At 38.7% G+C, this 27,080-nt stretch overlaps 1 protein-coding gene across 9 annotated transcripts in view; it reads right to left on the bottom strand.

Annotated features, from left to right (window-relative positions):
- Positions 1–1,074: 1,074 nt before the first annotated feature.
- GTF2E1 (general transcription factor IIE subunit 1) overlaps positions 1,075–27,080 on the bottom strand; it is a 45,134-nt gene continuing 19,128 nt past the window's right edge. For all 9 annotated transcript variants that reach the window (XM_006090930.3, XM_023755774.1, XM_023755776.1 and 6 more), the window contains 3 exons: positions 16,427–16,628; positions 12,102–12,343; positions 1,075–2,904 (listed from right to left, as the gene is read on the bottom strand). In XM_006090930.3, coding sequence (XP_006090992.1) covers positions 2,480–2,904; positions 12,102–12,343; positions 16,427–16,628 — 869 coding nt within the window. In that variant the 3' untranslated portion in view covers positions 1,075–2,479. The remainder of the gene's footprint in view (positions 2,905–12,101; positions 12,344–16,426; positions 16,629–27,080) is intronic.

The following is a 27,080-nucleotide window of genomic DNA, read 5'->3' as shown; positions in this document are numbered from 1 at the left end:
TGCACGGGATGATGTTCCAAACAACTGAGCTACCTAGCCAGGGCTTGTCTTCACTTTTGACATTTTCACATTACATAAATTTCAGAGAGAGAGAGAGAGAGAGAGAGAGAGAGAGGGAGAGAGAGAGAGAGAGAGAGAGAAAGAAGGGAAAAAAGAACTAGGCCTTGAGATATGCCGCAACATGCAGCAGAGAAAAAAAAATGAAGTCTAAAGATTGAGAAGGAATAGCCAATGAGGTAATGAGTCAGTGTAATGACTAGGGTATCAAATGAAAGCGTTTCAAAGAGAAAGAATGAGTTGATGGCATCAAATAATGAAAAGCAGCCAAAAAAACAGAGGAATAAAGGGCTGTTAGGTTGAACAATTAGGACTGGGGAAAGCTGTTTCTATGTAGGAATAGGGCAAAACCTAGAGCAAGAGGGAGATGAAAGAAGTATGTAACTAATCTGTATGATTACTTAAGAAGTTGGTAGATAATGGGAAAGAAAAAGAATAGTAGTTTTAGGAAGAACATGCAAGTCAGATTCAAGAAAAATTAGTGAATACATTTATTTGAGAAATAAAAAGATGACAATTAACCTACAACTGTTTTTAAAACTTTGTATCTGATTACTATTTTATTTACGTGAACTTCATTCTACAACTATAAAAGTTAAAAAAGATATTTAAAAGTTGAATAGTCCATGTGTACAAGGTACATACATAAGAGTAGTGCGTTTTTTTCCTCCAAAGGGAAACATTCATAGAAACTTTATTATGAAAGTCATTCTTTTTTTTCCGCATTGATTTAGAGAGGAAGGGAAAGGGAGGGCAGAAGGAAAAGAGGAAGGGAGGGAGAGAAAAAGGGAGAGACAGAGATAGAGAAAAAGAAAGAGAGAGAGAGAAACATTAATGTGAGAGAGAAACGTCAAACCCACCACCTTCCTGGGTATGGGATGATGCTCCAATCAACTGAGCCACACCAGTCAGGGCTAAAAGTCACTCTTAAGTCAACTATTGCCAGAAAAAGTTTGGACCACACACAAGTGCATCTATTATTTAAAATATAACTAATAAGAGAACAAAGTCTGAAACTTTTTTTAATGGGAAGAATATTCATTTTAATTATGTTCCAAGATGTTACAGAGCTGGAAATGAACAAATTTTAGTCAGTATAAAATAGTTTGTTAATATTCAGTCATTCATACACCATGTAAATGAAACACCACTTCCTATAAGGCTCAGATAACTCTAAAATCTACCTTAACTACACACATGTACTATAAAAAATGATAAATACTTAAAACTTACAATGCAAGGGGAAATATTACAAAATATACAATTGTTATAGATCCTTGTATGAAAGTTCCTTACTTTTAAAGTTCTGCCTTAGGGAATAATACCATGCTACACAGCAGAACTGAAATGATAAACTATGTTCCTTGAGGTTACAATGCTCAACAATATACTGGGTGTACTCTATAATACCATGTCTGACAACAATCAAAAGAGAAACAAAGAAGATGTTCAATAGTGTTGAGAGGGGAAAAGAGGGGAGTATCAATTGTTACATGCTAATTTTTGCTGAAATGCCCTCATTAAACAATTTACAGCACTGTAGAAGAAGAGAAAAAGGAAGGGACCAGTCTCACCTTTCTATAAAGGATTTCCAAATCAGCACAAACTCAGGCAATTCTAAAAGGTACTATTCTCAATGCTCTTCACTTTTGAACCCTTTACATGGAACTCCTGGTCCTTCATTCATGTTTGTTTTTTTCCTAATTTCTTCATAAGGGTTTACCAAAATACTTTCTGCTTTCTATCATCCAACATACAAACCAAAAGACAATAAGCAAAACAATAGACTCTTCCAGTCAGGTCAGTTCTAAATACACAAATTTTGGTTTAGATATTAATCATAAGATTTAGGCATATCCATCCCTCTTCCACACACATTCCCAACTTCCCCTTACTTATTGACATCATCCTCAATTGAAGTTTTAAGATTGTTTTGTCCCTCATTAAATGATTTGCTGTTGGCAAGCTGCTTTGGTTTGCAGCAATACCAGGAATTGTTTGGAATGCTGGCTCAAAATAGATTTTTAAAAAATGTGATCAGTGAATTACTGTAACCTGTCATAGTGGGCTTCTGCAGGCAGACAGAAAGAATTTACCTTAAGACTTCCCTTATTTATTTCACAAGGGAGAAGAATGTGTCTTAAAAAGGAAAGGAAAAGGATTAGATAAGAAAATACAGTAAAATGGCAATACTGTAGTAGTAATGGGAAAAGGAACGCTTGTAGTCAACCTACCTTTTGGGAAAGTTTCTGTCATAAAAATCAATCTTTCTCTCCCAGTGTTTTTTGTGGTTTTTTTTGCGCAAGATTAACAGTCGCTTTACATCAAGAAGGGCAGAAAGCCACTTAAATACTTTTCTTCAAAGGTAGGTACTTTCTTTTTGAAATGAGCTTTAGAGAAAGGAGGAAAATGTAGGGACAGATCATTCAAAGAGGTCCTCAAACATGCGTTGTCCCATTGCTATGTACGCTTCCTTCTCCTCTGGTGTCATCTGTGCCACCAGCTCTGGCCGCTGGCTCACTTCGCTGTACGAGAATGGACGACCAGCCACCATAACAATGGGGTCATCTGCTACTTCCTCAAACTCATCGTCCTCCTCGTCATCCTCTCGGTGATGTGCAGCCACAGCAGCTGGACGAGGTGGGGAGTCATCGTCTGACTCACTGGTCTCACTCTCCGAGTCACTGCCATTGGCAGCGGTCACAGGAGCAGCCGCCCCCACTGAGCCAGCAGTAGCAGAGGGGGTCTTCTTCTCATGAATGAGTAGTGCTCGCATAACCTCCTCGTTATCATCCAGCCCTGCACGGCCTTCCTCACGATCTTGAAATGCATCTATATCTAAGCCACCTGGGGGGAAAAACCCAGAAAGTCAATATCCTTAAATATAAAAGATATTCCTTTATAATAATATATATATTTTAAAACATGGTATTTAAATATACAATAATATTATAAAATAACACCGATAAAACTTCACTGATTCTACTTTTCGAGCTGCTGTCCATAATATATTCAAAATGTTTCTCACAAACTGGAACTTAAGTAGCCTGATGGTTAAGTACATGGGTTTTAAGAGTAATATAGCCTGGAACTGAATCCTGGTTCACATGTAAACTGTGCTGCCTTGGTCAGGATATTCAGTCTCTAAACTTCAGTACCTGCTTCTATAAAATGGGGCGATAAAAGCATCTACCTTCTAGGACTCTGGATAAGAGCATCTATATATATAAAAGCCCAAGCGACCGAATGACTGAAAGACTGGTCAACCGGTTGCTATGAGGTGCACTGACCATCAGGGGACAGATGCTCAATGCACAGGATCGGGCTCCCTCCTGTCTAGATCGGGCCTGTGGGGATTGGGCCGAAACCAGCTATCCGACACCCCCCCGAGGGGTCCAGATTGTGAGAGGGCGCAGGCCAGGCTGACGGACCCCACCGGTGCACAAATCCGTGCACTGGGCCTCTAGTATGAAATAATGTCTATGAAAGACCAGGAATAGCAGCTGTCATAACAGGAAGACAAGACATGGCTCCTCACTTTGCTCAGAGGAAAAGCCAGATACTTTACAATGGTGTATAAGGCCCTCCATTATCTTGAACCCCTCTTGCCCACCTACTACGTCTTTTCCTTTCCCTTGCTCATTCTGCTCCAGCCAGAGTGGCTTCCATGGTATTCCTGTACACACCACACACAGTTCTACCTTAGAGCCTTTGTACTGCCTCTGGCCTCTACCTGGGACACTGACATCTAATTCCCTTACATCTTTCAAGTCTTTACTCAAACATCATCTTCTTTGAATTCACCTCTATATTCCCAATGCTCTATCTTTTCCCAGAGCAATGATTTTCTAACATCATAAGTAACTCCTGACTATTGTCTTTAGCACCCTCCTTCCCAGCATGTAGGTCCCCCACAACAGATATTCATCTTTTTTATTCAGTGATATATCCCATGTACCTAGAATAGTGCCTATCACTTGTTAGGTACTGAATAAATATTTGATGACTCAATGAATATATGGCAGTTTTAGCTTCCTGAAGCAAACTAAGCACACTTTGAACTCTTTATAAGGAATCTAGTATCATGAATAAAAATTCTCTTACTACACACTTCCTATTTATCATTTTGTGTACACATTTTGTCTGATATATTGAAGATGAAAAATTTAAGACAAACATTTGTATTCGGTATTTGGAAAATAATACCAAACATATTGCCATTTAAAATATATAACAGGATTAAAAGTGTTATTTGAAACTGACTTTTTTATTCAAATCCTGACTCTTAACATTTTTTAACTGTGTGATTTGGGGCAAGTTACCTCATTTCTCTTTGCTTCAATTTTCTTTTTTTAATCCTTACCTGAGGATATATTTTTCATTGATGAGAGAGAGAGAGAGAGAGAGAGAGAGAGAGAGAGAGAGAGAGAGAGAGAGAGATGTGCGAGAGAAACATGAATCAACCAGGGATTAAATCTGGAACCTGAGGATGTGCCTTGACTGGGAATCGAACCTGTGACCCTTTGGTGCATGGGATGATGCTCTAACCAAACTATCCAGCCAGGGTTCTGCTTCAATTTTCTCAAAAACAAAACAGGAAAAGAATAATAGTATCTACCTCACTGGATTACTGTCAGAGTTAGGTGAATATATGTGAAGTGCTTAGAATAGGCTTGGCCCTTAGAATAGTGGTATTTATAATCAACAGCAGCATCAAAAAAAGGCTCAGAAATGGTCAATTCTGGCTACGGTGAAATGAAAGCATTTTCTCATTAACATATTGGAATGGATTAGCTCTTGACATTTTAAAAAAGTATAGAACTCCTGAGATGATATATTGGGCAGAAAAGAGAATGGGAAACAAGAATTGAGAAGTTAAAAATTTAGGACAAAATAAGCTTTTGACAACCTGGATACAAAAAATGAGAACTGAAATCCAAAGGATGGACCTACTCCTAGAGCCCTTATTGTCAATGCAGTAATTCAAAAGAAAAAAAAAGACAAGAAATGCACATGAGTCTCTAAGGCAGTGGTTCTCAACCTTCTGGCCCTTTAAATACAGTTCCTCATGTTGTGAACCAACCATAAAATTATTTTCATTGCTACTTCATAACTGTAATGTTGCTACTGTTATGAATCGTAATGTAAATATCTGATATGCAGGATGGTCTTACGCGACCCCTGTGAAAGGGTCATTCGACTACCAAAGGGGTCGCGACCCACAGCGACCCACAGGTTGAGAACCGCTGCTCTAAGGCAATCATTACCTCTTTAAAAATTTTCCAAATAGTTTCATATTTCCAAAATAGTGTTTTGATTAATGCTTAAAATAAATATAAAATGAGGGGAAAATCTATTTAGTTTTGTAAACTAAATGAAATTATATTTAAAAGATTTCTGACAAGGGTCTTGAGAGGTATGGGACAAAAGGAATTGTTCTGCATTATAGATGAAGACAAGAAAACAGAATATTAGGATAAATGAGCAAATCTCTGGACTGTAAAGTTTAAACACTAGTTCTAGGAACAGTCTTATTTAAGAGAGTTATAAATTTAAAAAAAATTTATAATCAGAAATTGTCAACTTCACTAATGATGTTAATATTTGAGCAATATTTAGAAACATTACTAAATTTCTAAAGCAATTCTGGCTACTTAAGGGCCAAGCTGATAGCAGAAAATATATAGGAAGAGCTGAAAGTTGTATAAATGGGCAGAAAAGTGGCAGATCCAGTTCTACACTGGCAAATGTAATCTAGAAAAGTAATCTAAAATATGCCGAAAGGTGTGGTCCAAGCTATCAGATACAAAAAATATATATATATATATTTTAAATTAATTTCAGAAAGAAAGGGAGAGAGAGAGATAGAAACATTCAGAAAGAAAGGGAGAGAGAGAGAGAAGAAACATCAATGATGAGAGAGAATCGTTGATCAGCTACCTCCTACACACCACACACTGGAATCGAAATGGGACCTCCTGGTACTTAGGTGGACGCTCAACTGCTGAGCCATGCCAGTTTGGCTAAGGTTGCTATTTTTAATATGCTTCCAGAGCCAAAGCAACAAACAAAGTATCAGGTAACAACCTGAAGGACATTGGAAATAAAACTCAAAATCATTAATGATGAACCCATGCATGAACAACATGTATGGTATTCTTCTGGTCAGTAGGTCTCAAGCCGAGTACATTGACTGGAGATTGTCCAAAAAGAGGCAATTAAAATAAAATAAAAACTGTAGGTGGAGGGGCTGGGGGACCAGAACTATTTGTAAGGAAAGTAGAATCAAAAGAAATGAAAACTTTTAGCACCCTACCCAGTGTGGCTAAGTGGTTAGAGTGTTGCGCCCACAGTGAAGAGTCGCAGGTTCAATTCCTAGTCAAGGGCATGTACCTGGGTTACAGTTTGATTGCAGCCCTCGTTGGGGAACAGGCAGGAGGCAATCAATAGATGTTTCTCTCTCTCCTCTTTCTCCCCCCCTCCCCTCTCCCTTCCACTCTCTCTAAAAATCAATGGAAAAAAATATCCTTAGGAGAGGATTAACAACAACAAAAAACAACAAGGAAAGGAGTTAGAACTTTCTGTAGAGTAATAAGGACATGATTGAAGTCTATGAAATTCTGAAAGATGTTAAAATGAAGTCTGAGGCAAATTAAGGGTAAGACAAATAAGACTCAATTCATACATGCACTGGATAGAGTCTATTTTACTGTCATAAAACTTAACAAAAACAAATTTAGACATGACAAATCTAGTACACTAAATGACTTATTTAAGGTCCTTATGATTCAAATTCGATTATTCTAGGAATTATAAACATTGAATGTTAAGCTTATGAGTCTAATTGTATATAATATTGGTTAACAATAGTTTTATTCAGTTGTGTTTCTAAGTTCAAAGAAAATAAGATTTGGTTGCTTCAAGAATAGGCAAGAAGCCAAGTTGGGGAAAACAAGCCTATTAAATAGCTGACAGCCTAATTACTATATAATCTACAACAACTTGAATCAAAATAAACATCATAGCCAAGCTGATCAGGAGGAGGGAGAGTGAAGTATGGTTGCCAAAAACTAACTTTTTTTCTTCTGACTGGAATGAAGATACCAAAGAGAATCACACTAGAGGTATCACCTGCTTTTATCATCACTACCTAATTCCACACTACTTTTACAATTCTTAGCATACACAGTAAAGAAATGCTAAATATAAAGGGAAAAAAGGTTAGGAGAAATGCCAAAAAACAAGTGGTTTTCAATTACTGATAATTCTTTACTATTAAAGAACCATACTCAGATGCCATGTTAATAAGATACACAGAGGCATGCAGATTTGAATGCTGATGAAATCCAACCAGAGGTACACACTCCCTTTCATCTCTGCTTCCCACTTTCTGAGTAATCTTTGTCCAGTCTTAACCTTCTATTTTCTATGTACTCCTAAATCATCATCCCCCAAAATCCAGTAACTTGAGACTAAAATTTACAAAGCAAAAGCTTGCAGTTCTCAAAGTTATGATTATTATGCAATTCTTTAGTGCTCACAGAGATTTCTAAAATATTCTAGTATGAAGTTGCACCAGTCTTCATGGTTGTTGAATATCCTTAGTCCTTCACTCAGGTGGTATCTTTCTATATATTTCATGTGGCACAAACTCCTTGGTGTTTATGAGACAAGAAAAAAAAAAGCTTGGACTAGTGTATAGTTATCGCTCCAAATTCAGAGAAATAATAGTGCATATAAATTAGGACAACAGCCCTGGCCAGGTGGCTCAGTTGGTTGGAGTGTTGTCCTGTACACTAAAAGGTGACGGGTTCCAGGTCAGGGCATATATGTAGGTTGCAGGTTCAATCCCCAGTCAGGGTCCATACCGGAGGCAACCCATTGATGTTTCTATCTCACATAGATGTTTTTTTCTCCCTCCCTCCCTCCCTCCCTCCCTTCCCTCCCTCCCTCCCTCCCTCCCTCCCTCCCTCCCTCCCTCCCTCCCTCCTTCCCTCCCTCCCTCCATAAAAAATACCTTTGGGTGAGGATTAAAAAGAATTAGGGCAACAAAAAAGAAGAGATGAATTTGGCCACCTTGAACACAAGAGCACTTTTCCAAGAAATTAAGAGAAAGAGATGGTTCTTTCTTAAATCTATAAATGGAGATTAAGGGGCAGTTCATGATGCCAGTATAAGAAAATCCTGATCATACCTCTTCCCATGGACGCAACAAATCTACAGCTATACCTTATATAATAAAGCCTAATATGCTAAGCGTCCGATCATTCGTTTGGCTGTTCGACCAGTCGCTATGACATGCACTGACCACCAGGAGGTAGATGCTCCAACCAGTAGGTTAGCTTGCTGCTGGGGTCCGGCTGATCAGGACTGGGTGAGATGGGTCGGACATGCCCTGGAGCCCTCCCGCAGTCCCTCCCCAGCTGGCCAACCTCCCGTGGTCCCTCCCTGGCCAGCCAGCCCAATTGGCCCTGATCGAGACTGGGCAAGACAGCCTGATCGGCCCTGATCACTCCAATCTGGACTGGGCAAGATGGGCAGGACCTTCCCACGGTCCCTCCCCAGCCCCAATCATGCACCGGTGGGGTCCCTCGGTGGCCCGCGCCTCCTCACAATCCGGGACCCTTGGGGGATGTCGGATAGCCATTTCAGCTCAATCCCCGCAGGCCAGGCCAAGGGACCCCACTGGTGCATGAATCTGTGCACCGGGCCTCTAGTAGAGAATAATTTCTTCTGACAAAGATCTGAAAATTGGATGAACAAAGCCTCTACAATGAAAGATAAAAGAGCAGCCTCAAGATGGGCAAGAGGCAGAGACAAGGTCTTACAAAAAAAAAAGAAGAAAAAAAACACCACACCCCAGCTATAGGTATCCACACTTGAGAGGGATCCCGATCCTGTACAGAAGAGACAAACTCCCAAAACACCTGGCTTTGAAAACCAATGGGGAGTATGTCCAGGAAATGCATAGAACTGTAGAAAACAGAGGACCTGAACTTAAAGGACTTGTGTGCAAACTCACTTGCCCTGGGCACAGTGCAAAACCACCAGTTTGAAGAGTACCTAAACCATACATGACTATAATAAAAGACAAAGAAGAGGCCCTAGCCCAGCCGTGGGCAAACTACGGCCCGCGGGCTGGGAATGGAGACAATGGTGGGCACCATTTGGAACTCCCCTTTTAATCTGTTAACACAGGTGGGCATGCCTTGCTGAGAGCCCCACCTACCCTCAGCCTGAAGCTGATGCATGCTTTAGCCAGGCCAGGTGATAGCCCTGACCTGCACCATGGCAATTCAGAAGTAAGTACATACAGAGATTGAAAGTAAAGGGATGATGAAAGATATTCCATGCAGGAAGTATATTACTATCTGTTGAGATTTGCTTCCAGGCATATCCTCCATTTGACTCAAATAAACTCTTATAAAATGTTTATTAAATAAAGAAATTTTTAAAAAAGATATTCTATGGAAATAGAAAGGAAAAGAAGCTGAGGTAGCACACTCATTTCAGAAAAATAAACTTTAAAACAAAGACTATAATAAAAGACAAAGAAGAGGCCCTAGCCAGTTTGGCTCAGTGGATAGAGCATTGGCTTGTGGACCGAAGGTTTCCTCGGTTCAATGCCAGTCCAGGGCATGTACCTCAGTTGCAGGCTCCTCCCCAGCCAGGGCCCTGGTCAGGGCACATGTAGGAGGCAACCAATTGGTATGTTTCTCTCACATTGATATTTCTCTCTCTGTCTTTCCCTCTCCCTTCCACTCTCTCTAAAAATCAATGAAAAAATATACTCGGGTGAGGATTGAAAAAAAAAAGAAAAAAGAAGAAGAAGAAGGGCACTACATAATGATAAAGAGGCCATTCCAGCAAAAAGATATACCATTTATAAATGTATATGCACCCAGCACATGAGCAACAAAATATATGAAACAAATATTAAAAGACTAAAAGGGTGAAATTAACAGCAATCTATACTAATAAAAGGGTAATATGCTAATTAGATCAGATAGACCGGACTTCTGGACGTCCTTCTGGACAAAGCCACGGCAGCTGCGAGGGCCAAGGAGGGCTGGCAGCCACGGCGGCTGGCAGTGGCAGCAGCAGTGGGGTGATGGGGGTGGTGCCTTCCCCTGATTGGCCTGGTCCCTCCTGCAGAGGGAGGCCAGAGGCAGTAGTAGTGGCAGGGTGATGGGGGCAGTGCCTTCCCCTGATTGGCCTGGTCGTCTCCTGCAGAGGGATGCCAGACTGTGGCTTGTGAGAGGGGGCAGCAGGCCAGGCTGAGGGACCTCCCCCTGCCCCCCGCATGAATTTTCATGCACTGGGCCTCTAGTACAATAATAAAAAAGTGTAATATGCTAATTAGACCAGATGTCCTTCTGGATGACCTTCCTGATGAAGCTGGGGCTGTGAGGGAAGCCTGGGTCCCAGGTGCCAGAGGGAAGCTGGTGCCAGCAGCTGGGGGAAAGAAGGCCTACTCTTGCACGAATTTCATGCATCGGGCCCCTAGTACAATAATAATAGGAGATTTTAACACCTCACTTACCTCAATGGATAAATCATCCAGATAGAAAATCAATAAGGAAACACTGACCTTAAACAACACATTAGATCAGATGGACTTAATAGATATATACAGAACACTCTATCTAAAAGTAGCAGAATATACGTTCTTCTTAAGTGCACTTGGAATATTCTCCAGATCATCACATTAGGTCACAAAACAAGTTTTAATAAATTCAAGAAGATTGAAATCATATCAAGCATCTTCTCTAACCACAATGGTATAAAACTAGAAATCAATCACAAAAAGAAAATGAAGAAAGCACAAAAATGTGGAGCTTAAACAATATGCTACCAAATAATCAACGGATTATCACACAAAAATCAAAGAATGAAAATACCTAGAGAGAAATGAAAACATAAATACAACACACCAAAATTTACAGAACGTAGCAAAAGCAGTTCTAAGAGGGAATTTCATAGCAAGAAGGCCTACCTTAAGAAAGATGAAAATCTCAAACAAACAACCTAACTTTACACTTTAAGGAACTAGAAAAATAAGAACAAACAAAGCTGAAAGTTAGCAGAAGTAAGGAAATAATAAATAAAGATCAGAGTGGAAATAATTAAATGAAGACTAAAAAGAAATTTTAAAAGATCAATGAAACCAAGAGCTGGTTCTTTAAAAAGATTAAAAAAATGACAAACTTTTAACTATATGAACCCAGAAAAAAACAGAGAAGACACAAATAAACAAAATCAGTCAGAAAAGTTACAACTAATACTACAGAAATACAAAGGATCATAAGAGACTAGTATAAACAATTATATACCAACAAATTGAACAATCCAGAAGAAATGTCTACAAACACACATTCTTTCAAGACTGAATCATGAATAGATTGGTATATATACATAATGGAATACTACTCAGTCATAAAAAAGAATGAAATCTTGCCATTTGTAACAACATGAATGGACCATGAGGGTATTATGCTAAGTAAAATGAGTAGGATGGAGAAAGACAAATAATGTATGATTTCATTCATATGAGAAATCTTAAAAAACAAAATAAAACAAAACAAAAACTCATAGATACAGAGATTGGTGGTTACCAGAGAGGAAGGAGGTTAGGGGGTGGGCAAAATGGGTAAAGGAGGTTCAATTGTATGGTGAAGAATGGTAACTAGACTTTGGTGATGATCACTTTGTAGTGCAGACATAGAATTATAATGTTGTACACCTGAAGCATATGCTATATTCCAATTTTACCTCAATTAAAAATATAGATGATAAATAGGTAGATAGATAGACTTAAAAGCTGTCTATTTGTTTCTTCAACTAAGTTGAAGGAAAATGCAAGTATATTATTTGGTTTTAATGCTTATTGCTCAATTTCTTACTTCCTGCTACAATGCAATTATTTTGGAACACAGATATAGTGGATTACCAATAAAACTAAGAATTGCCCAGGCAATTTCGCACTAAGTCAAACTCATTTTCAACTGAACCCAAGACATACTCATTTTAATGACTTCTCTTACCTTCCTTCATCTCTTCAGAACCAAATGCTCCTTGGACAGTGCTCTCTCTCAACCAAATGGGTCTCTCTTTGGCAGATTTCCCCTCCAGTGAGGCTCGATGAAGATCTTCTTGGTCATCCATGTTAATGACAACATTCTGAGTATATAAGTCCTCATAGGAGGGGCCTTTGGTAGCCCATGCTTCCCGGTGGTGCCCACTTGACAGGCCAGCAGCTCCAGTCGTAGTTGCTGCACGGTCTTTGCTGAATGAAAAGATTAGAGGACAGGAAGAAAAATATTCAAATCTTGGTGTTGGAAAAGGAGGGCAGCTGCCTGTCTAGCAATCATGTATATAGGCTTTAACAATGCTGAGAAACCTCGTTTATATCTCAGGGTGAAAAATGCCTCAGTTATTAGAACATCATATTTACATTTAAGTTCTTCACACTCTAGGTTAATCTGGGGTATATGAATGACTGAGGTTTTATAGTTGAAGATGTTGCAATGAGTCTACTTAGGAAAAGGGGAGAATGTTATGATGACATAATCCACTTAAAGACACTAATTGGCAAAAATCTCTCCCAGGTACTAGTATGTCTTTCATGTATCTTTCTCCACCTCTGACTGACTCTTTTGGCCCCACGTTTTTCCTTTACTTCTCTTCCATTTTTCTCTAAATGTTTCCATGGAACCTGGACTGTTGTTTTGTGTGGAGTCCTGTCTCAATTTGAGCCTAAGCAATACTTCTTCACTTGTCTTTATGTCTTCTAACACTTCTCTCTCTCACAAACCATTCACTATTTTTCCTTCTCTTGGATCCTACTTTATTTCTCTCCCTCAGAACACTGTGCTTCTGGCCATACTCTGGAGGAATCTTGGGCTATCCCATCCTTCCTGTTCTCCTTCTGGGTACCTAAAGGCCCACTGCCACTGAGAGATCAACCAAAAGACTTGTATGCATGCATATAAGCATAACCAATGGACAGAGACAGCAGGAGGGTGAGGGCATGTACGGGAGTGGGGTGGGGTGAGGGGAATGGGGGAGATTTGGAAACATACATAATACCTTAATCAATAAAAAAAAAAGCACTCTCTCCAGTTGTGCAATCCAAGCTGACCCAGTCATTTAATCCACGTCTGCCAGCTATTACCTCTAGCTATACCTAGAGCTGCTTAAAAACTGTTCTTTCCCCTAGTCTTTGTACCAGTTATTTGCTGTTGCCCTCTGAGTCTAGGCTTAGTAGGTGTCTCTCTAAACCCAATCCATCTATTTGTCTTGCTACATTTTAAAGTCTTATGCTACACTGCAAATAACTGGTTTCTTTCTCTTTTCTTTCTGCATTCATCATGGTACTTTTTGAACTATTTACTATGTTTGTCTCAATTTAATCCTTATCTGGCCCTAGTCATTCTCTTACCATCTTCTACCTATTCCGATGTCTTCTAAAAGGCTGTGTCACTGCACTCACTATAATCTGACTCTGCTTACTCTGGTGTAAATTGGCTCTCTGAATTTTAGTCTCCCTCAATCATTCACTTTTCTTTCTCTTCTCTTCTCCCTTGGCCTGAACTGTGTTTATGTTTATGTACTTACTCTACATCCTGAGTCTCTCTTCTCTCACCCAGAATATCTCTTCTATCCCCAGCCAACATCCTTACCTTGTTGTGTTGAGCCTGCTCTATATGCCTGTCTACCCCCAAGTGTATCTCCCTGAACTAGCCATGTGCCTTTTGTCTCTCTCCATACATTAAATGTTTCTCTAGCTCTGACCTGGCCAACTACACCTCTGTCCTTTTCTGTGCCTTCTTCATCCAGACTCTTATTTTATTTTTTATATCTTTATTGATTTCAGAGAGAAAAGGAGAGGAAGAGAGAGATAGAAACATCAATGATGAGAGGGAATCATTGATCGGCTGCCTCCTGCATACCCCCTACTGGGGATTGAGCCCGCAACCTAGGCAAAATGCCTTTGACTGAAATTGAACCCGGGACCATTCAGTCCGCAGGCTGACACTCTATCCCCTGAGCCAAACCAGCCAGGGCAGATTCTTAAACGGTTTACTCACTTTCCCTGAAGCTACTATTTCTCTCTGTATAAACTTCAACACATAGCTTTCATCCAAGCTCTATCTTTAGCGTTAACTCTGAAGGTCAACAAGTATTTAGTACTTTGAGTAGAGAAGAACAAGAAAAGTGGGGGAAAAGAACAGAACAATTAAAATACATAAATGTTAGTATGAGGATACTTATGTAAGTCTCTTGTTTTCAGAACTCTATTATAGAAAATCAAGATTGGTTTAATTCCAGTTTGAAGCAGAAGAGATCTGACCACAAGTCAAACAAATTTTAAAATTTGGAAGAATATTTTTAAAATGATATTTTTAACCATGGAGAATTGACTACACAGATTTTATTTCTACTTTCACCACAGATATAGACCAATCTAAATTATCAGCAAATGTGACACTAAAAATCTAGATGAGAGACACGTAGGTTCACTCCTTCTGCATATTTAAATTTCTTCTATGGAGAGAATACACACATTTTACTTAAAGATGACAAAATGGACAATTCAGTTTTAAATCTTTTTACATTATTTAAGACATTTTAGAACTTTTAAAAGATATAACTCTTGCTCAGGAGTGTGGGAGGAATATTATTTCAAACTAAAATTTTAAAGATCTTTAAGGTGAGTGTTAAATAAGAGATGATGGAAAGGGAGAGGCTGTGAGCAAGGAATTCCATTTAAGAAAGAATTGCTGGAAAGCTGGAACTGTCCATCAGCTCTCGGGTTAAGTCTACTAATTCTGCAGAGGCAGCTTCTGGCTCCTGATCTGGGGATAAGCTAGAATTTAATTGGTTACAGATCAGTAACCAAACTAACAATCATGCCACTTATTTTCTTTTTAAATCATCAGTGAATCACTGTCATCTCTGAACTCCCTTTCCACTCTACTGTGGTTTCTTTTCTTATATTTGGGGTAGGATGGCTATTGCAGATCTGTTATGCTCTGAAACAAATCTTTTAGTATAGAAAGGCTAAATCAATACCACTTCCAGGATGTTATAACCAGGCAGTGGAGCTTGTCAAATGCTTAGTAAGGCCATCTCAGCCAGGTTAACACCTTGTAACCTCGCTCAATGGTCTTTCTCTTGAACTTAGTTCTGGCTGGCACCTCCAGGTACCCCATTCTATCTCTTTTGCCTGCCTCTATTTCACCCTTTATTCCCTAGTGACCAGGCTGTTGGATAGGTTCTTTCTTGATCGGTTTATTTGCTCTATTTCCTGATTTTTCTTCATCCCTGGAGTCATCACCATTCCTAATGAGAAGCCAGGTTATTTGATATAGTGAGTTGCTAGGGTCTCTGGCGTCACCACCACTCAGACTTGTCGCTGGCATGAAGCAACGGATATCTAATAAAGTTCTGGAATGGGAAGTGGACAGTGGTAAGTGGGGAACATTAGAGGTAGGACGCCATTGGTGATGGTGAATGAATACTATTGTACCCAGGGAATATCTTGATAAACAGGAAAATAACTATAGTTAGAAGAAGAAACACAAGAATAATTCATAGATAGTATTATATTGTGTTCTTAAAAACTGTAGTTACAATTTGGACTAATGTGTCCTATGAAAGAGTATACAGTAAACGCTAAGCTCTTAGCTTTTTCCTCTTAGTTTAACACTAGGAGGAAAAAGAAAAGAGGTATCGTAGGAGAACACTCGCTGACCCCAATTCCCTTTTACTAGTATGCTTTTCAAAGAATATAAGCCACTTTATGGAATGGCAAAACTAAGGCTGAATCTGCAATTCAATTAGGACACTCAAAAGAATAGGAAGCCATAGTAAGAAGTACTAACTCACAGGAAACACATATTTTACTTCACTTTCAAGGAAGTTGCACTGAAAACTGAGGCAGTCAAGAAAGGTGTGGTTAATGTGCTTCAAAAACAAAAAAGTGAATGCTGTATTCCTTAAAGAACTTCAGCCTTCAGAACTTGGCTAGGAAAATTCAAATATCCCCAAGAGGCACTACCAATTTAGGATTAGCTGACAATTGCCTGAGTTGCAGCAGGCCTAATAAGCAGAGTGAGTAGTTGAAGTCAAACTTGACTATTTAAAGATTTTTGCCTAAGGCCCACACTTTTCTGTATTCACTACAAACAAACTTCATCACAGGCACAAGTTAATAAGACAAGTGCGACAGAGCTTGGAATCTATGAAACACTAGTCTTTAGTCTCCTAGTAAATTAGTTACCCACTCTTTCTCTTCAAAGTACAGGTAGTTAAAACAAGAGCAAGCTTAAAGTGTTATTGGTAAGAGCACAGGGACTATACTCACCTCTGTTTCAGGGCTGGTATTTCTGTGGGTTCTGGCTCAAGTATTTCATAGGCCAAGTTCACATCCTCTGTTTCCCGAAGCAAAGCATAAATGGGCTCAATTTGTTCATTAAACCTTGCCAAAAGTGTGCGTGCATCTTTTTTGGGCATTGCTGATTCATCTTCTTCTACCTCTGTATTGCAAAAAGTGCAGCGGAAAGTTCCTACAGAGAAAACAAAAGTCTCAGGTCAGGGAAGAGAAATTCTCAAGACTAGCCTTTAGCAAACTGTTTATATCTCCACTTCTCTAATGTGTTATTATTAAAACTTTTAAATAAAAAACAAAAACAAAAAACTTTTAAACATACAGAAAAGTTGAAAGCGTTTTAAAATGAATATCCACGTGCTCACCATAAAGATTCTATTCATCTCTCATTTTGATGCATTTCAAATTAATTTCTAACCCCCGATTGCAGCATAGCAAACAGATTTTAATAATATTTCTAACAAACTTATACTTATTTTAACTTAAAACCAAATTTTTTAGTTTACCAGTGAAACCTGTACCTTTTCCCAAAAGCCTTCTTTTCACACATTACATATTTGGGCCTACATTATGGAGAAAGCCAAATAAATACCTGAAACCAAGTCTCTAGTCATCTTGTACACTGTCACACGGCTATTTCTTCAAACTTGTTAACCATTTATACCTAAACAAATTTAACCAATCATTTCCAAAATTAAAGTTCAAGAACCCTTTATTGTTCTTATTTCTATATCCCTCACATTCAACTTGTACCTAAATTGCACTAATTCCCTAGAAATATCTTAAGATTTTTCACTTCTACTGTAGTTTCACTAATCAAAACCACCATTATTTAGCTTGAAACAGTTTCCTAAATCTGGTCGATGGACCTCTAGGTTCTCCTCCATTTCCACGTTTTCTATGCCACCATTTTTGCAATCTCATTGCCCTGATCTAAAGTCTGTCTAGCAGCTGAATTTCTAAAGCCCACAGCATGAAATCTAAATTTCTCATCCTAACATTCAAGATCCTGTATAATCTGGCACAAAACATCACAACCCAACCATAGTCCTTTACCTGTCAAGTAAATTCAAATACTTGAAAGACAACATACTCGACATTAATATTTATTATATTTTAGAGTACTTTCTGTTTCTAAAATGCTTCCATGTATACTTTTTAATTCTTATATCAATCCTGCAAAGTTATGTCAGAACTGAGGCTCTGAGGAGTTTTGTGATTTGTCCAAAGTCACATAGCCAGTAAAAGAAAAGTATTTAAGAAAGCAGTAAACAGTGTATGCAAGTTATATTAATTATCATTAAATTTTAACTACCTTCACTTAATATGCTTGAACTGCTGCCTTAACTTAAGTATCTAGAAGAAAAGCCAAAATATAACTATTGCTGCCTTTCTAACACCCATAAAGCAATTCTATATTAAACTGAAATGTACATTAGCCCAGAACAAGAGCTATATACCATATATATAGCATAGCTGCTTAGTTGCATTTGAGATTTTCTAGTCATAGTCATTGTGTAATGCAACTACTTCTCATAGTTCCTGGTATCATTTTCTGATAAATGAATTACTATATATTTAATGAAAAATTCTTATACTAAGTAGAATAAACTTTTGACTTTTTTCACTCCAAAAAAAAAAAAAGAAAGTAAAGTACATAACAGCAACTGTTGAATACTGAGTGCTTACCAAGTATTGCCAACCCTCTGAGGCTGGTATAATTATTGCACATTTAAATTTGTAAAATAAAGTGATTCTGAGGGGTTAAGTAGCTTGCTCGAGGTTATATAACTAATAATTGTGAGGAGGGGGCCAGGATTCAAACCCAAACTATTTTGCTGAAACTCACACTCTTAAACATTACAGTCTATATGACTAGCCTCAATTGGATCTCCAGTTTGGCTCTTATTCCCAACATCAGAGATATGCATCCTTCATTTCTATCCCAATTTACCGGAGTATGGATCAAGAGACCATACAAGTACTTAGTGCCTGGCACATTGTAAGTATGAAAACATTTAGCTTTACAAAGTTCCATATGTGATTGATACATATCCCTACCCTTTAACCCATCCTTCCCTGGTAAGGAATAAACAAACTAGGCATCTCTGTCTCAACACACCACTGGAGCTTACTGATATATTTCAAGTAGAATAAGCTTTTTTACTGCTTCTCACATATAAGCACTCAATACCATATAAATTCTTTGTTCATATATCCTGTCCAAAACATTCTTCATCCATCTTGCTGCTGGCCAAATGGTACCTAATCTTTTACACCTATCCCAAATAAGTGAGAGAGAAAAGCAACCTCTCACAGCTAGGAGATGGCCTAGCACAGTTAGGCTCTGATGTATTTCTATCAAACAGAATCTCACAGATCACCAATATCAGATAAGGAAGGTCCACTATGACCATGATGCAAAGCCAAGTCTGTTTGAGTAAGAGTACAGACAAAAGCAAGGTCTCTGTCCAACCATACAAACACACACAAAAATATCAGCTAACTGGGACTACTGCTTCTTTACCAGTTACAGTTTTAACCTGACCCTGTTCTTCTCACCTTCTAGATAAGACTTATTAAGATACTCAATCATAGCCCGGCCAGTGTAGCTCAGTGGTTGAGTGCCAATCTATGAAAACAGGTGGTCACAGTTCCATTCCCAGTCAGGACACATGCCCGGGTTTTGGGCTCGATCCCCAGTAGGGGTCGTGCAGGAAGCAGCTGGTCAATGATTCTCATCACTGATGTTTCTATCTTTCTCCCTCTTCCTTCCTCTCTCTGAAATCAATTAAAACATATCTTTTTTTAAAAAAAGATACCCAATTATAGAACTATTCCCACTACTTGACAATACCCAATCCAGAGCAAACCCAAACCACTTCCTTGAATCCTCCCCAAAATTACCTAACAAAAGCCCCAATTCTCCATCCAGCACGTTCTTACTGTGACACTCCATAGTTCCTCATGGCATGTGACTTCCCATGTTGCAGAAAGCATCAATTTACCCAACTTTGTTTACCTATGGGGTGTGTTACTGATGGTGTTTGACTAGTGGGCATCAATATAAAAATCCTAGCTTAATCAACTGGACAAACATCCTATTTACCAAAACAAAGACAGGAAGAATAAGTTCTTTTTTCTTTGTGGTGAAAAGATATAAAGTTATTTTAAATATCTGAATCTTCTTTACCCATTGGTCATCAAAATGGATGAGTCAGAAGCCAACTTATTACAACTGCTCAAAGCTCAAAATTGAGATGTAGATTAGAAATTCTAATATGAGAATCAACAACATATAGGTAGTAACTGAAATCATAAAGTAGATGAGAATTTCAAAAGAGATTAAGGAGAATGAGAAGCATAGGTAGTCAAGGCATAAACCCAAGGAAAGAAGAATCCTTAAGACAGAAATGGTACAACCAGAGGGATAGGATGGTATTTCAAGGGAGAAATGGTTTGGTGTTAATTTCTCAAGGTAAAAAAGAATGGAAACTAGCTTCTATATTTAGTAACAAAGGGTATTAGTGACCTTGGCTAGAGAGGTTTTAGTTGGTATGCTATCTTAGATTATTTTCTAACTATTCCAGGTTACCTCAGCTTCTTTTCTTCACAAAAATAGAATAGAATCCATGTGGGAGTTAAAAAATAAATCATATAAAATAAGGTCTAAATCCATTTTCAAATACCTGCTGAATTAAAAAGAAAAAATGCTGATGTGGGACTTACATTAAATGTTGAAAGATGGGCACTTACAAAGACTGTCAATGAAAACTAGAGAATACTGCAAAAAAGTTATGTAATTCAGTAGTTTTCAAAATCTTAAAGAAACCCTATTCCACAAGTGAAGAAGTAACTAATATCTATACATATAAAAGCCTAAGCGACCATCTGATCATTTGACCGGTAGCTATGACATGCACTGACCACCAGGGGGTAGACACTTAACGCACAGGCATGGAAACATGGAACAGACTGATGAATCTCAGAAGAAGGATGGGGGGAGGGCAGGAAGAGATTAACCAAATATCTTGTATGCATACTAGAGGCCTGGTGCATGAAGTCCTGCACAGATGGGGTCCCTCAGCCTAGCCTGCAGGGATCACGTCGAAACAGGCCTGGTGCACGGATTCGTGCACTGGTGAGGTCCCTTGGCCTGGCCTACGGAGATCAGGCCGAAACCGGCAGTCTGACATCCCCGAGGGATGTCGGATTGCAAGAGGGCACAAGCCAGGCTGAGGGACCCCTAGTATAAGTATAAAAGCAAGTGCTCCAACTGAAGCACAGAAAGACAACTAAGACAAAGGGCAACACTATAATCCTCTCAACCTATGTCTTCAAAGCATTACAAACTGGCTCCTCAAAGTCTTGCACCAGGCACACTTTGCTACAGAGCCTTTGTACTTGCTGTTTCCTCTGCCCAGAATGCTTTTCCTCCAGATAGGTGAGTGGCAAGTCTCCCTACTTAGTTCAGTTCTTTACTCAAAAGTAACATCAGTGAGGCCTTCCCTACCAACATTACCTAAAATTTCAATACCGTCCTGTCCTCCTCTTTTCCTTAACATTTATCACTATCAAACATGTTGTTTTATTATTTATTCAATTATTTATCATTAAAAGTATCATGCTATACCAACTTTTTTAAAGCCCTCCCAAATACCCCATTTCTCTTTTGAAGGCAAGATACATTAAAAACTTCAGCTTTAAATAAACAAATAAACGCGCTAGTCAGTGTTGCTCATCCACATAAAATAGCAATGCTTTTATTTTTGGAAAAGAAAGAGATCACTGTTAACATCATCATTTGATAGAAGGGCAATCTCAGAATAACAGTCCTTTAACTTGAATAAATTTGGTTTGTGGGGGAAAAAATAGAGGGGGGAAAGAGAACATAGTATATAGTCATAAGGGACCTGAATTCTAGCCTCACCCAGGTAACTTTCCAGATTTGGGTTTAATTTAGATGAAGATTTACCAAGAGTTACTTGTAGAAGGGCTCGTTTTCAGTTCTAAAAAGAGTGGCTTACATATTACTGTGAAAAATCTAAGACTTTATCCTTCTTATAAGCTAACAAGTTATCCTACCAGTTTCATGGATGTTGGAGAAAGACACAAGACTCCTAGGTCAGAGACAAAGAACTTTATTAATCAGGGCAGTAGCAGTAGTCAGTTTTGTGACAGTTCTGTAAGCCCCCAATTCCCACAGGGTGACACAAAGAGAGCCAGGTAACAATTGTACATGCAGTGGGTTACGTTGCAGGAGAGAAACCCTGAGGTTAAGGAACCCAACTTTTTATAATGAGCATAAACATGCCTGTCCTTTGCTCTGAAGGCTGATGTTATCTTTACTATGCTGAACTAAGCAAACATTCTCTGAAGGAAGACTATTACTTTTTAATTTTATTTTTCAGTTACAGTTGACATTCAATATGCAATACAGCATAATGGTGAGAGTATCATACAATTTACAAGGTGATCCCCCAATATTTCAAGTACCCACAGGGCAGCATACATAGGTATTACAATATTATCTATAATAATAAAAGCACAATATGTAAATTGACCAAACAGCCGAACAGCGGAACAATCGTCCGGATGCCCTTCCAGCTGCCATGGATGCAAGGGATCGAGGAAGCCGCCACAGCCAGCAGGCGCCGGGGCTGCAAAGGCCTACTCCTGCACAAATTTCGTGCATCGGGCCTCTAGTTTACTATATTCTCTAAACTGTACATACCCATGACTATTTTGTAACTACCAATTTATACTTCTTAATCCATTTATCTTTTTCACCCAATCCTCCAAACTCCCTCCCCTCTGGCAACCCTGTTTGTTCTCTGTATCTATGAGGCTGTTTCTGTTTTGTTTGTCCATTCATTTTGTTCTTTAAAGTCTGCATATAAGTGAAGTCATATGGTATTTGTCTTTCTCTGTTTGATTTATTTCACTTAACATAATACTCTCTAGGACCTAGAGTCTAGGTCAGGGGTGGGCAAACTTTTTGACTTGAGGGCCACAATGGGTTCTTAAACTGGACCGGAGGGCCGGAACAAAAGCATGGATGGAGTGTTTGTGTGAACTAATATAAATTCAAAGTAAACATCATTACATAAAAGGGTACGGTCTTTTTTTTTTTTTAGTTTTATTCATTTCAAACTGGCCGGATCCGGCCCGCGGGCCGTAGTTTGCCCATGGCTGGTCTAGGTCCATCCATGCTGTCACAAGTAGTAAGATTTCACTCTGGTTTTCGTATATATATTTTATTGATTTCAGAGAGTAAGGGAGAGAGAGATAGAAACATCAATGATGAGAGAGAATCATTGATCGGCTGCCTCCTGCACACCCCACACTGGGGATCGAGCTCGCAACCTAGGCATGTGCCCTGACCGGGAATGGAACAGTGACCTCTTGGTTCATAGGTCGATGCGCAACCACTGAGCATGTCAGCTGGGCAGATTTCATTCTTTTTTTAGGCCAAGTAATATTCCATTATAAATATATATATATATATAATCACCACTTTTTTATTGTCTCATCTATTGATGGGCACTTGGGTTGCTTCCATATCTTGGCTATTGTAAATAACACTACAATGAACATAGGGGTGCATTATATCTTTTAGAATTAGTGTTTTGGAATTCTTTGGATATATACCCAGAAGTAGAATTGCTGGGTCATAAAGCAGTTCCATTTTTAATTTTATGAGGAACCTCCATACTGTTTTCCATAGTGGCTATACTAATTTGCATTCCTACCAAGAGTGCATGAGTGTTCCCTTTTCTCCACATCCTAGCCAACACTTACTTGTTGTTTGTTGATTTACTGATGACAGCCACTCTGACTGGTGTGAGGTAACATCTCATTGGGATTTTAATTTGCATTTCTCTGATAATTAGTGATGTTGAGCACCTTTTCATATGTGGGGGAAGCCTATTTTTATTATACTCAACAGCAAGCAAGCTTGCCCTTTGCTTTGGAACAATATCTGTATCTTCCAAGGCTGCTCACTATAATATCCTTGAAATAGTCCAGAAAAAAGGCAGATAGTACCTCTACTTGCAAGACATGTATAATGTGTGAGAGACCCATGGAGAACTGTCTGTCTCCCAACAATTACCATGTCTGGCAAACAATACAAGAGGAAAAGCTAGCCTGACATCTCTGAATCCTATATTTATCACAAAACACAAGTTGTAAACAAGAAGCAGCCTGTCAAAAGCCAGGTCTAAGAAGAAAAATAAGAAATTCTATATTTTTCTGGAAAATGACTTAAACTAGTTTAACATAACAGCAGCGTTTTTATAAATTTCACTAAACATTAAAAAATGCAAATAAGCTTTTCCCAAATCAGCGGTGGGGGTGGGGAACTTAGCAGACACTATGTACAAAGTACCATTCTACTGAGTGAGTGGTGGTAGAACACAAATAGAATCTGTCATCAAGAAACTTCAAGTTTAATAGAGATGAAAGGTATCTGGAGATAAACATGATATGGGATCAGTGAAAAAATAAAGCACATAAATATTTTGGAGTTAAAAGAAGGAACGTGACTTCTAGCAGTGAGGAAGGTTTATGGAGAAAGTGTGCCTTTTGAGGTAGCCTTTAGAAGAAAAGTAGTTGTTAGAGATCAAGGAAATGGGGAAGAGAATGGGACATTCATCATTAGAGAAGTAGGTAGTTGAAAATAAAGCTAACCTGCAATTTCAGTCTCCTAAAAATAAAGTCATCAAAAAGAATGGCAAAAAAACAGAATTAACAGGATTAAACTACAGAGGCCATAAATATAAATGGGTCTTGAATGCCAAATTTCATTTTGATTTTACTTTTTAGTAATAGAAAAGTGATTGAAGGATTTTGGGAAATAATATGTCATCAAAACTAATATTTATAGCTGGGCTGGTGTGGCTCAGTGGTTGAGTGTTGACCCATAAACCAGGAGGGAGGTTCGATTCCGATCAAGGCACATGCCTGGGTTGCAAGCTCAATCCCTCTCTCCCTCTCCCTTCTTCTCTATGAAATCAATAAAAACATATTTTTAAAAAACCAAAAACTAATATTTATAAACAGTGATCTGCCTTAATGGCTTGAAATGGTCTTCCAATAAGTCAGTGGTTCTCAACCTTCCTAATGCTGTGACCCTTTAATACAGTTCCTCATGTTGTGGTGACCCCCAACCATAAATTTTCGTTGCTACTTCATAACTGTAATTTTGCTACTGTTATGAATCGTAATGTAAATATCTGATATGCAGGATGTATTTTCATTGTTACAAATTGAACATAATTAAAGCATAGTGATTAATCACAAAAACAATATGTAATTATATGTGTTTTCCGATGGTCTAAGGCGACCCCTGTGAAAGGGTCGTTCGACACCCAAAGGGTCGCGACCCACAGGTTGAGAACCGCTGCAATAAGTCAACTGGAAGTTCTTGACTGAATGTTTTCATAAAAACCACTAGTGAGCCGTAACTGGTTTGGCTCAGTGGATAGAGCGTCGGCCTGCAGACTGAAAGGTCCCAGGTTCGATTCCGGGCAAGGGCATGTACCTTGGTTGTGGGCACATCCCCAGTGGGAGGTGTGCAGGAGGCAGCTGATCAATGTTTCTCTCTCATCGATGTTTCTAACTCTCTATCCCTCTCCCTTCCTCTCTGTAAAAAGTCAATAAAATATATTAAAAAAAAATCACTAGTGAAATTTTAATTAATACCCAGGCCCCACCCCAGAGATGCTGATTCAGTAAGTCTGGAGTGGGGCCCAGGAATATAAATTTTAAAAGTTCCACAAGGAGTTCTAATATATACATACCTTTGGTGGAGAGCTGCTGTTAAGTAATCACTATGATAAATATCCCCACTCTTCTTGTAACTGAATTGCTTTGCACTAAGTAGTATGCACAGAATATACTACTCAAGCATGAGAGAAAACACTGAAATTGAAGCTCATCGCTCTTTGTGGTCTTCCCCTTCCCACACATAAAACCAAGTAGACAAAAACTGGAAACAGCAAATCCAAGCCAAGGAGAATGTGCAAGCTACATCCAAGCATGTGGCAGCAGGGAGAAAATGAAGGCTACAAAGATTCTTTAGGCAAAGCTTGACAAATGATAGGATTAAAAGAAGAAAAAAGAAACAGTTCAATGATAACATATTTGTTTGATCGTTTACATTCACAAACCACAAGACAACTAAAAAGGCTATTTCACAAATATTCTCATTTGTTCATCAAGTCTATGTCAATAGTATTAACCAAATCTAACAAAAGAGGGAACAAAGACTAAGAAAGGTTAAGTTTACTAGGTCATAACTTAAAAACAAAAATCACTAAGCCTGGATTCAAGTACAAATCTTTCTGACTCAATAATTTGTTAATTATTGTATTATTTTCCAAACAAATAACTATAAACCTACTTTTGCCCCACCCCATATATAGGCAACTCAGGGACAGCCTTTTCTGATAGAGCAATGAATAAGCAAAGACATAAAGAACCAGTTATAGGGACATTTGGGCAAAAGGAAACAGCATGTAAAAAGGCAAGCAGCCCTAGCCAGTTTGGGTCAGTGGACAGAGCATCAACCTGAAGACCAAAAGGTCCCAGGTTCAATTCTGGTCAAGGGCATGTACCTTGGTTGCAGGCTCCTCCCCCTCCCAGGCCCTCATTGGGGCTCATGCAGAAGGCAACCAATCAATGTCTTTCTCTCACATCGATGTTTCTCTCTGCCTTCCCCTCTCTCTAAAAAAAAAAAAAAAAAAAAAAAAAAAAATCAATGGAAAAATATTCTCAGGTGAGGATTTAAAAAAAAAAAAAAAAAAAAGAAAGGCAAGTAGAGCCCAGCCAGTGTAACCAGTGTTTGAGTGTTGACCTCTGAACCAGGAGGTCACAGTTTGATTCCCAGTCAGGGAATATTGAACTGGGATGTGAGCTTGATTCCCAGTGGGGGAGCATGCAGGCGGCAGCCAATCAATGATTCTCTCTCATCTTTGATGTTTCTATCTCTCCCTCCCTCTCCCTTTCTCTCTGAAATCAATAAAAATAAAATAAAATAAATTTTAAAAAGGTAAGTAAAGGCACGCCTAGTGCATGCAAGACAGAAATAAGATGGTCAGTGAGGCTGTTGTGGAGAGACATGGGAGTGACATGGGAGGTAAGGGTAGATAAAAGACCTTATAAATTCTGTTAAGTACTTCAACTTTTCTGAGAGAAGCCTTTGGAGGGTTTTGGAAAAAAAGAGTGACATAACCTGATGTGCTTTTTAGAAGGGTCACTGGCTGCTGTGACAAATAGTTCATATGAGCAGCAAGCGTGAAAGTAAGGAGACTCTAAGAGTGCAAAATCTAAGCAAGAGATAATGGCTTACATAACTTTTCTGGATAATCCTATGAAAAAAAACAACTGTAAATAAACTTACCCCCACTCAAAAAAGCTTCCAGAATGGAGAACAGTATGGAGTTTCCTCAAAAAACTAAAAATGGAACTCCCATTTGACCCAGTGATCCCACTTCTAGGAATATATCCCAAGAAACTAGAAGCACCAATCAGAAAGGATATATGCACCCCTATGTTCATAGCAGCACAATTCACAATAGCTAAGATTTGGAAACAGCCTAAATGCCCATCAGCAGATGAAAAAACT

Source organism: Myotis lucifugus, unplaced genomic scaffold (genome assembly GCF_000147115.1).
Source record: "Myotis lucifugus unplaced genomic scaffold, Myoluc2.0 scaffold_84, whole genome shotgun sequence".
Taxonomy (NCBI): domain Eukaryota; kingdom Metazoa; phylum Chordata; class Mammalia; order Chiroptera; family Vespertilionidae; genus Myotis; species Myotis lucifugus.
Note: the sequence above shows the minus strand (reverse complement) of the source record. Positions and strands in the feature narration are given on the sequence as shown.